At 38.8% G+C, this 12,235-nt stretch overlaps 3 gene segments (V, D, J or C); all 3 read left to right on the top strand.

The window, feature by feature from the left end:
* Positions 1-170: 170 nt before the first annotated feature.
* LOC130180346 (T cell receptor beta variable 18-like) lies at positions 171-1,027 on the top strand. The segment is given in 2 exon segments: positions 171-605; positions 699-1,027. Coding segments are annotated over 2 exon segments (393 nt in total).
* A 166-nt stretch (positions 1,028-1,193) lies between these two features.
* Positions 1,194-1,755, top strand: LOC130180345 (T cell receptor beta variable 29-1-like). The segment is given in 2 exon segments: positions 1,194-1,280; positions 1,421-1,755. Coding segments are annotated over 2 exon segments (393 nt in total).
* Positions 1,756-3,457: 1,702 nt separating this feature from the next.
* LOC130180344 (T cell receptor beta variable 18-like) lies at positions 3,458-4,013 on the top strand. The segment is given in 2 exon segments: positions 3,458-3,591; positions 3,685-4,013. Coding segments are annotated over 2 exon segments (393 nt in total).
* The last annotated feature ends 8,222 nt before the right edge of the window (positions 4,014-12,235 follow it).

Genomic DNA, 12,235 nt, shown 5'->3' with positions numbered 1-12,235 from the left:
AATGTTTCACTGAATGACAGTGGTGTGTATTTCTGTGCTGCCAGTTACCACAGTGCTGCAGATTCTCCTCAAGTCAATACAAAAACCTTCCAGTCAATACCCAACCCCAGACACACAAGACTTTCAGGCCCCTGAACACCTGCAGCCAGCCTCCATCTAAACCAGGCCTTTGAAGATTTTACCAGCTGTTTTTCACACAGGTCTGACCCCCTCTGAGGTCATGGTGTAGGCCCACAGTTCAACAACATGTAGTCATGGCAACATTTGGATGTGCACAACATAATGTTTGTGATATTGTCTCATCAGCTACAGGATTGATAAAAGCAACACCTCTAAACCTCCTACAGTCAGTTTGATGACTGTATTGATAAAGAAACACCATGTCAGGTATTGTTCATGTTAGTGATTAACTGTAGGGGGACCTACAGCACCACCTATACAACCATGTACATACAGATCATTTGAATACAGTGACACTCCCACCTTCAACTCCTCATGTCTCTGTAACTAAGAGACTCAGGCGGCTTCTGTCTCACAGAACATGGACATCATCATCATCAAACAAGACCTCCTCATATTGTCAGTCTTTTTGCTGTGGACTTCAGGTAATTCATAAGAAATTAGTATATTAAATATTACAAGTTTGTTGTTGTTTGTTTAGGTTTACAGTTAGTAACTTAAACTGCTTAAATACACAGGTACTACTGATGGCAATGATGTTAACCAGACCCCCATACTGTGGAAAGACAAGGGTGACAATGCAACAATACACTGCAACCACACCAAGGGTGCTGCCTACTCCCAGATGTACTGGTACAGACAGCTGCCTGGAGAAAATATGGAACTAATTGTGTTCACAACAACATCTAAAAACGACTTTGGAGATTTCGACAAAAAGAAATTCTCAGCCACCAGACCTGGTGCTGAGAGCGGGACATTCACAGTAGAGAATCTGGAGCCTGGAGATCAAGGCTTGTATTTCTGTGCTGTGAGTCAACACAGTGATACAGACACATGTGGAAGCTGAACAAAAACCCCACAGCACTTTTCACAACTGTTACCAAAACTATAATCTCCTGTACTGTAGGGGGACCTCGAGTACCACAGATTCTCCTAGTAACACTTTGATCACACGCCACACAATATATGACACTCCCACCTGCCACTCTTCATATCTCTGTAACTAACTGACAGTTCTGTGTAAGACTCTGACTCTCTGAACATGGACATTATCAAACACGGTCTCGTCAGCTTGCTGCTATTTCTGCTCTGGATAAAAGGTAAAGTACAAAAAGATCAGTACACTGCATTACTGACTTCATCTTCTATTAGAAGGAACAAGCAAAACCTCAAATCACTGTAAATGTTCTGCTGTATGTGAGTTAAAACAAACTTTGGTAACCTTTACTGTCACACACAGGTCAGACTGATGGGAGTGACGTCCATCAGATTTCAACACTGTGGGAAAACAAGGGTGACAATGCAACAGTAGAATGCAACCACACCAAGGGTGGCAGCTACTTCCAGATGTACTGGTACAGACAGCTGCCTGGAGAAAATATGGAACTAATTGTGTTCACAACAGCTGGTAACGATGATCATGACTTTGGAAAGTCCAGTAAAGGGAAATTCTCAGCCACTAAACCTAATGCTGAGAGCGGGACATTGATAGTGAAGAATCTGGAGCCTGGAGATCAAGGCTTGTATTTCTGTGCTGTGAGTCAACACAGTGATACAGACACATGTGGAAGCTGAACAAAAACCTCTGTACTAAAGTCTCTCCTGATATTATGTAATAACATGACAACATAGTTATTACTGTAAAAGGGGTAAGATTTGCTGACATGGTAAATTCAGTTATTGAGATATTTTCTTTTGTAGGCGTCATAACCAGTTTCTCTACACAATTTGACTGTTGTGCTAATTAAAGGATACGGGATAATCCATTGTTATTCAAGAGAAAGAGGCATGTTTGGACCATGATAACCATTATGAGCTGATGGAGAACAGTTAACCTACAGTATCAACTCATTTAATTGGAATTATTGAAAAGGCTCGTCCTTTATTGGACTAAATAAAGCATATCAATAATCATATCAATAATGTACACTTCTCTTTATGTGTTTCTCGTCTTATTATTTCATTAAATATCACAAATAATGGTCAAAAATATTTCACTCTAGAAGAGAATCATCCAACTATCATGAGACATTTCCACAAACTGCAGCAATGGAGTGAAATAACCATCAGCCATAATGTGAGTTGTGCCTTGACAGTATTTTTCACACCAGCAGGGGGAAACAAACCTCAACAAATGACAGGAGGCCAACAACCTACACTTTCACTGACTACAGTATCAAGATAACACCACCCCCCTTCCATGCTGATAATGTTAAAGCTATGCCTCTCTGACACCTCCCCTTTTCATTATACTGTGATAGAGACACACTCTCATCCACAGGCGCTGGATCAACAGGAACTGAAAGGAAAGCTGATAGTGGAGTCTCACACCTTAACTTCTTTAACATGATCTTCATGGGCTTTGTATTTTGTGTTCTTCAGTTACTAGGAGATAAAGGTGAGAAAAAAAAATACACAAATATACAAGACGATGCAGAATTCATAATTTCAGTCTTTAAAATCTGTTCTTTTTACAGCAGGAGCCTCTGACACCAAACGTGTCGACCAAACACCTCCGTTCATCGTAAAGAGAACTGGTCAATCTGTTGACAGTGAGATCAACTGTGCACACAGCATAACAAATTATGATCAGATTCTCTGGTACAAACAAGACAAACACAAGTTAAAGTTCCTGGGATATCTAAATTTGGGACACACAAACCCTGAGGACGACGTGAAGGGGAAAATCAGCTTTAAAGGAGACGGCCGCAAACACTCAAACCTCACCATTTCTAATGTTTCACTGAATGACAGTGGTGTGTATTTCTGTGCTGCCAGTTACCACAGTGCTGCAGATTCTCCTCAAGTCAATACAAAAACCTTCCAGTCAAAACCCAACGCCAGACACACAAGACTTTCAGGCCCCTGAACACCTGCAGCCAGCCTCCATCTAAACCAGGCCTTTGGAGATTTTATCAGCTGTTTTTCACATAGGTCTGACCCCCTCTGAGGTCATGGTGTAGGCCCACAGTTCAACAACATGTAGTCATGGCAACCTTTGGATGTGCACAACATAATGTTTGTGATATTGTCTCATCAGCTACAGGATTGATAAAAGCAACACCTTTAAACCTCCTACAGTCAGTTTGATGACTGTATTGATAAAGAAACACCATGTCAAGGATTTCAAAATCAGACTAGATCATAAGTTAGACTTTTACATTAGTGCTGTTGCTACTGATCTGAATTACAGGTATTGTTCATGTTAGTGATTAACTGTAGGGGGACCTACAGCACCACCTATACAACCATGTACATACAGATCATTTGAATACAGTGACACTCCCACCTTCAACTCCTCATGTCTCTGTAACTAAGAGACTCAGGCGGCTTCTGTCTCACAGAACATGGACATCATCATCATCAAACAAGACCTCCTCATATTGTCAGTCTTTTTGCTGTGGACTTCAGGTAATTCAATAGAAATTAGTATATTTAATATTACAAGTTTGTTGTTGTATTTTTAGGTTCACAGTTTGTAACTTTAACTGCTTAAATACACAGGTACTACTGATGGCAATGATGTTAACCAGACCCCCATACTGTGGAAGAACCAGAGTGAAAGTGCAAAGATGCATTGCAACCACACCAAGGGTGTTACCTACTCCCAGATGTACTGGTACAGGCAGCTGCCTGGAGAAAATATGAAACTAATTGTGTTCACAACAACATCAAACAACGACTTTGGAGATTTCAACAAAAAGAAATTCTCAGCCACTAAACCTGATGCTGAGAGCGGGACATTCACAGTGGAAAATCTGGAGCCAGGAGATCAAGGCTTGTATTTCTGTGCTGTGAGTCAACACAGTGATACAGACACATGTGGAAGCTGAACAAAAACCCCAGAAACTCCTGTACAGTAGGGGGACCTTGAGCACAATCACAGATCATCATACATTTGTGACACTCCCTTATTCAACCCTTCATATCTCTGTTGTTACGTTACACCTCCCCTCACATAGACTGACAGTGGCTCACATCCAAGTTCATTTTCTTCAGAGCAGAATGATGATCACAGCTGGTCTGATCAAACTCTCTGCAGCTCTGCTCTGTGTTGTAGGTACTGTACATTATGACTCTGAGGACTGAGGGGAGAAAATGTCACTTTGTCTTTTCTTGTAGCAGATATGAATTAGTAGTAATACAATATTAATGATTTAATTCTGATCATTCTGTCTACATGACTAAACTGAGTCACTATTTTTTTTTTTTTACCCCACAGGTTTAATTAACGGGAGTGATGTCACCCAGACTCCTCTGCTGTGGGGGTGTGTGTGTACTCTGTACTTTCACTGAACATTTATACAGTTGCTGTTTAATTTTATTGAATTGTAATTATTCATCTATTGGTTTCATACACTATGTTAAATTCTGTTTTAATTCCATAAACCAACAGTAAATGGACAGCGCTGGAAAAGCTCAGTGTTAAAGTTCATTCTTGACCATGGAAACAGTGGTGTGATGAAATAATCTGATCTGAAGGGCCACTTACTGGACTCGCAGCTAACTTACCATAGGCCATAAGATATGAGTAGTTAATAAGATGCAGCGAGTAAGTGGAGCTTGAGTGTGGATTATTTTGTCATACTTATGTTATCATCCTGTAATGTTCAAATAAAAAGTGTTCGAACATTACAAAATATATATTAAGATAAAATTGTTTAAAAGAATGCAACATGCAGCGGAAAAAGATTTTCACCATTATTAGACTTAGCAGTTACCGTGTCTGTGTCAGTCTGCTTGTTTTTCATGCTGTTAAAAGGGTTTTTATGTATTTCTACATGCAGGGGTTACTCCACCCTTGTGTGCTCTCCAGATGGCTAATATGAATGGTATTGCATTGTTTTGCTCCATTTTCTATTGCAACAGCTTTGTTGGAGCTACAGCTTAGGATTTTTAGAAAATGATATCCACTGACTCATGGTTATGTTGTGTTATTCGCTCTCTAAATTCTTACCCCCTAGATTTCTCATTTAAACTTTTTAAGGAGTTTTTTTAAATCTCACAGTGGAGACAGGGAATCTTACTGTAAAGTGTGTTTTATACATAGTCAGTAGTTAGAAGTCTGTGTTATTTTGTTGCCGTTCATAAGATGGCAGTACAGTACAGCCATAGGGTATAGTCGCAGTCTAAGAAGAGGACGTTGCATTAAGACACCACCCACTTAAATAACGTTTGTTTTCCTGATGGGACGGGTTATAAAGAAACAGAGCTGTGAGTATTCAGTAAAACTGCAAATATACTGATGAAAACACAGTATCAATAACAGCAATGTTCTTAAAGTTAGTCATGAAACACAACAAGATGATCACCGCCTTCTCCATAACCTTTAATATCATACTGGTGTCAGGTAATGTAAGAAAATGGTTTTCATCTTGTATTCACACATTATCTTCTAAAACTCCTGTTGGGTGTTTACTTTTACATTCATGAAGATTCACCCTCATCACGTTCCATGAAATGTTTATTGTTGTGTGGTTTTTGTTGACGATTTCTCTACAGGTTCCTCACTCAGTGACAAAGTCCACCAGAGTCCAGTCCACATTTACAAGGAACCTGGAAAAAAGGCCCAAATCAGCTGTTCACACAGTATCAACAGCTATGATCAAATCTTCTGGTACAAGCAATCAATGAATAAAAAACTACAGCTCCTGGGATACATGGAACTTACAATTGCATATCCAGAGCCAGGACTGGATGTCAAGATAGGTGGAAGTGCAAATAAAGACCAGAACTGCACATTAACAATAGAAAGACTGAACAGCAGTGCAGTGTACTTCTGTGCTGCTAGTTACCACAGTGCTTCATATCACTGCTCCTCAGTACAAAAACCTCCTCATCAGTTTTTTTGTTTGTGTAGAAGAGGAAGATGCACAATGACTCCACCCACATCATGAGATGGGAGGGTTTAATCAAAAAGGTAAAAGCAGAAATAACTGCTTCACTCATTGTAGGAACAAGATACTGATCTTATTTTCTTCAATATAACTGAACACTCAGAAAACACAAAATGATAATCCTATTCATTTATATTACTTTTAACTATAATTTGGTTGTATGTGATACAGGTAATGAGATTATTTAAAGTAATTTTAATTCAAGTTTCAGTCAGATTTGCTTGTGTACAGCCAGTCTCCTGTTTTACTGCTATTTCAGCTCTGCATGTTTTTACTGTTAAGTTTTTCAACCTGTTTTTATGCTCATGTTGTTTTTTATCTGGTGCTTTTCCCACAGGTTCCTCTCTCAGTGAGAAAGTCAACCAGACTCCAGCTGATATTTACAAAGAACCTGGAAGAACAGCCACAATCAGCTGTTCACATGGAATTGACATCTATAATCAAATCTTCTGGTACAAGCAGTCAAACAGACAACTACAGCTCCTGGGAAACTGTTATGTAAACAGTGGAAACATTGAAGATGGAGTGGATGTAAAGATAGAGGGGGGTGCAAATAAAGGAGAGACTTGCACATTAACAAAAGAAAGACTGAACAGCAGTGCAGTGTACTTCTGTGCTGCTAGTTACCACAGTGCTTCATATCACTGCTCAGTACAAAAACCTCTTCATCACACCATCATGTTTTCTCTGTATTCCAGCTCACAGCCCCGTACACCTGTAATCCTTCCTGAGCATATCATTACTCACATCTCGACACTGAGCCAATGAGGTGCAGTGGTGGTTTATATGATAGTCACATTTTTTTAGAAGAGCAGGATGCACAAAGACAACACCCACATATTGACTTCAGAGGGTTTATTCAAGTAGAAGATTGGAAATGCTCAGTAGAACTGCTTCACTCATTGCTGCAAGATAATTCTGATCATATATATATATATATATATATATATATATCTTACAACCAAAAACAAACACAATGATTGTCCTATTTTATTTGTTGCTGAGTAACACTATTCTGGTTTCAGGTAATATCATCAAGATCATTTTAAGATTCTTATTATTGAAGTTTTAACAAAATCAATTTATAGATTTGCGTGTGTTCAGCCAGATTCTTGAAGTGCTGTTAGTTCAGTTTGGTTTTTCATTATTTTACTTTTTTATTGTTCAGTTTTTCAACTTATCAGTGTTGATGCTCATGATGTATTTTATTTTGAAGCTCCTGTGATCTCTTTCCCACAGGTTCCTCTCTCAGTGACCAAGTCCACCAGAGTCCAGTCGACATTTACAGCAAATCAGGAGAAGAAGCCACAATCAAATGTTTACACAGTATACAGAGTTACAACCGAATCCTCTGGTACAAGCAATTAAAGAACAGACAACTACAGCTCCTGGGATACATGGAACTTACGATTGCATATCCAGAGCCAGGACTGGATGTCAAGATAGATGGAAGTGCAAATAAAGGAGAGAACTGCACATTAACAATAGAAAGACTGAACAGCAGTGCAGTGTACTTCTGTGCTGCTAGTTACCACAGTGCTTCATGTCACTGCTCCTCAGTACAAAAACCTCATCTCAGTTTTTTTTTTTGTTTGTGTAGAAGAGGAAGATGCACAATGACTCCACCCACATCATGAGATGGGAGGGTTTAATCAAAAAGGTAAAAGCAGAAATAACTGCTTCACTCATTGTAGGAACAAAATACTGATCTTATTTTCTTCAATATAACTGAACACTCAGAAAACACAAAATGATAATCCTATTCATTTTTGTTACTTTTAACTCTAATCTGGTTGTATGTGATACAGGTAATGAGATTATTCAAAATAATTTTAATTCAAGTTTTCAAACAGTTTCAGTCAGATTTGCTTTTGTACAGCCAGTCTCCTGTTTTACTGCTATTTCAGCTGTGCATGTTTTTACTGTTCAGTTTTTGAACCTGTTTTTATGCTCATGTTGTATTTTGTTTGATGATTTTCCCACAGGTTCCTCTCTCAGTGAGAAAGTCAACCAGACTCCAGCTGACATGTTCAAGAAACAAGGAGAAGAAGCTGAAATCAGCTGTTCACACAGTATCAACAGCTATAATCAAATCTTTTGGTACAAGCAATTACAAAACAGACAACTACAGTTGCTGGGATACATATCAGTAACTGCTGCATTTCCAGAGGCTGGAGTGGATGTAAAGATAGGTGGAAGTGCAAATCAAGGAGAGACCGCCACATTAACAATTGAAGGACTCAGTGAGAACAACAGCACAGTGTACTTCTGTGCTGCTAGTTACCACAGTGATACACATCACTGCTCCTCAGTACAAAAACCTGCACAAACAGTTTTCATCTCTGTATTACAGCTCAGAGTCCCATAAACCTCTGTCCCCTCCTCTCATTAGGTGGCAGTATATCATCACTCAGACCTTTATACTGAACCAGTGGTGTGTAGTGGGAGTTGACATAATGATGACGATGTTGAGAGGAGGAGGAAACACTATGACACCACCCACCTACAGAACTCATGTTTGTCTGGCTGATGGGAAAGTTTAAGGAGGTTGTAAATAATCAGTTTAACTGCTGAGAGCCTGAAGAAAAACACAATGATTCAGAGCAACACGGTTTAAACAAAAACTCAGAGAAAACAAAATGATTGTCCTATTCTTGTTTTTCCTAAGCAACACTGTTCTGGTTTCAGGTAATATCAAAAACATTTTGACAACTTTTTAAAAGTTAAAAGAACTATTTATAGATTTGCATGTGTACAGCCAGTCTCCCATAGTGCTGATATTTCAGCTCTGTTACTACATTTTTAACATTTTGTGTTTTTCACTTCATCAGTGTTTAAGCTCATGTTGTATTTCGTTTGATGCTTTGTTGATCATTTTTCCACAGGTTCCTCTCTCAGTGAGAAAGTCGACCAGACTCCAGCTGACATGTACAAGAAACAAGGAGAAGAAGCTGAAATCAGCTGTTCACACAGTATCAACAGCTATAATCGAATCTTCTGGTACAAGCAGTCAAACAGACAACTACAGTTGCTGGGATACATTACAGCAACTGCTCCATTTCCAGAGGATGGAGTGAATGTAAAGATAGGTGGAAGTGCAAATCAAGGAGAGACCTCCACATTAACAATTGAAGGACTCAGTGAGAACGACAGCGCAGTGTACTTCTGTGCTGCTAGTTACCACAGTGATACACATCACTGCTCCTCAGTACAAAAACCTGCACAAACAGTTTTCATCTCTGTATTACAGCTCAGAGTCCCATAAACCTCTGTCTCCTCCTCTCATTAGGTGGCAGTATATCATCACTCAGACCTTTATACTGAACCAGTGGTGTGTAGTGGGAGTTGACATAATGATGACGATGTTGAGAGGAGGAGGAAACACTATGACACAACCCACCTACAGAGCTCATGTTTGTCTGGCTGATGGGAAAGTTTAAGGAGGTTGTAAATAATCAGTTTAACTGCTGAGAGTCTGAAGAAAACACAATGATTCAAAGCAACAAGGTTTAAACAAAAACTCAGAGAAAACAAAATGATTCTATTCTTGTTTTTCCTAAGCAACACTATTCTGGTTTCAGGTAATATCATCAAGATCATTTGAAGATTTTTTTTTAGTTTTAAAAAATTGATTTATAGATTTGCGTGTGTTCGGCCAGATTCTTGAAGTGCTGTTAGTTCAGTTTGATTTTTCATTAATTTACTTTTTTATTGTTCAGTTTTTCAAGTTATCAGTGTTGATGCTCATGATGTATTTTATTCTGATGCTTCTGTGATCTCTTTCCCACAGGTTCCTCTCTCAGTGACCAAGTCCATCAGAGTCCAGTCGACATTTACAGCAAATCAGGAGAAAAAGCCACAATCAAATGTTCACACAGTATACAGAGTTACAACCGAATCCTCTGGTACAAGCAGTCCAACAGACAACTGCAGTTCCTGGGATACATGTATTTAGACAATGCAAATCCAGAGCCAGGACTGGATGTCAAGATAGGTGGAAGTGCAAATAAAGACCAGACCTGCACATTAACAATAGAAAGACTGAACAGCAGTGCAGTGTACTTCTGTGCTGCTAGTTACCACAGTGCTTCATATCACTGCTCCTCAGTACAAAAACCTCTTCATCAGTTTTTTTTTTGTTTGTGTAGAAGAGGAAGATGCACAATGACTCCACCCACATCATGAGATGGGAGGGTTTAATCAAAAAGATAAAAGCAGAAATAACTGCTTCACACATTGTAGGAACAAAATACTGATCTTATTTTCTTCAATATAACTGAACACTCTGAAAACACAAAATGATAATCCTATTCATTTTTATTATTTTTAACTCTAATCTGGTTGTATGTGATACAGGTAATGAGATTATTTAAAGTAATTTTAATTTTAGTTTTCAGCAACTTTCAGTCAGATTTGCTTGTGTACAGCCAGTCTCCTGTCTTACTGCTATTTCAGCTCTGCATGTTTTTACTGTTCAGTTTTTCAATCTGTTTTTATGCTCATGTTGTATTTTGTCTGATGCTTTTCCCACAGGTTCCTCTCTCAGTGAGAAAGTCGACCAGACTCCAGCTGACATGTACAAGAAACAAGGAGAAAAAGCTGAAATCCGCTGTTCACACAGTATCAACAGCTATAATCAAATCTTCTGGTACAAGCAATTAAGAAACAGACAACTACAGTTGCTGGGATACATTACAGCAACTGCTCCACTTCCAGAGGCTGGAGTGGATGTAAAGATAAGTGGAAGTGCAAATCAAGGAGAGACCTCCACATTAACAATTGAAGGACTCAGTGAGAACAACAGCACAGTGTACTTCTGTGCTGCTAGTTACCACAGTGATACACATCACTGCTCCTCAGTACAAAAACCTGCACAAACAGTTTTCATCTCTGAATTACAGCTCAGAGTCCCATAAACCTCTGTCCCCTCCTCTCATTAGGTGGCAGTATATCATCACTCAGACCTTTATACTGAACCAGTGGTGTGTAGTGGGAGTTGACATAATGATGACGATGTTGAGAGGAGGAGGAAACACTATGACACCACCCACCTACAGAGCTCATGTTTGTCTGGCTGATGGGAAAGTTTAAGGAGGTTGGAAATAATCAGTTTAACTGCTGAGAGCCTGAAGAAAACACAATGATTCAAAGCAACAAGGTTTAAACAAAAACTCAGAGAAAACAAAATGATTGTCCTATTCTTGTTTTTCCTAAGCAACACTATTCTGGTTTCAGGTAATATCAAAAACATTTTGACAACATTTTGAAAGTTAAAAGTACTATTCATAGATTTGCATGTGTACAGCCAGTCTCCCATAGTGCTGATATTTCAGCTCTGTTACTACATTTTTAACATTTTGTGTTTTTCCCTTCATCAGTGTTTAAGCTCATGTTGTATTTTGTTTGATGCTTTGTTGATCATTTTTTCACAGGTTCCTCTCTCAGTGAGAAAGTCGACCAGACTCCAGCTGACATGTACAAGAAACAAGGAGAAAAAGCTGAGATCAGCTGTTCACACAGTGATAACAACTATAATCGAATCCTCTGGTACAAGCAGTCAAACAGACAACTACAGCTCCTGGGATACTGTTATTTAAACAGTGGAAACACGCAAGATGGAGTGGATGTAAAAATACAGGGGGGTGCAAATAAAGGAGATAACTGCACATTAACAATAGAAAGACTGAACAGCAGTGCAGTGTACTTCTGTGCTGCTAGTTACCACAGTGCTTCATATCACTGCTCCTCAGTACAAAAACCTCTTCATCAGTTTTTTTTTGTTTGTGTAGAAGAGGAAGATGCACAATGACTCCACCCACATCATGAGATGGGAGGGTTTAATCAAAAAGGTAAAAGCAGAAATAACTGCTTCACTCATTGTAGGAACAAAATACTGATCTTATTTTCTTCAATATAACTGAACACTCAGAAAACACGAAATGATGATCCTTTTCATTTTTATTATTTTTAACTCTAATCTGGTTGTATGTGATACAGGTAATGAGATTATTTAAAAGTAATTTTAATTCAAGTTTTCAAACAGTTTCAGTCAGATTTGCTTGTGTACAGCCAGTCTCCTGTTTTACTGCTATTTCAGCTGTGCACGTAAAAACTCATGTTGTAATGTTTCTGATGATTTTCCCACAGGTTCCTCTCTC

The sequence above is a fragment of the Seriola aureovittata genome, chromosome 13 (assembly GCF_021018895.1).
Source record: "Seriola aureovittata isolate HTS-2021-v1 ecotype China chromosome 13, ASM2101889v1, whole genome shotgun sequence".
Lineage (NCBI taxonomy): Eukaryota > Metazoa > Chordata > Actinopteri > Carangiformes > Carangidae > Seriola > Seriola aureovittata.
The sequence above is the reverse complement of the archived record's forward strand: the minus strand, read 5'-3'. Positions and strand labels throughout refer to the sequence as shown.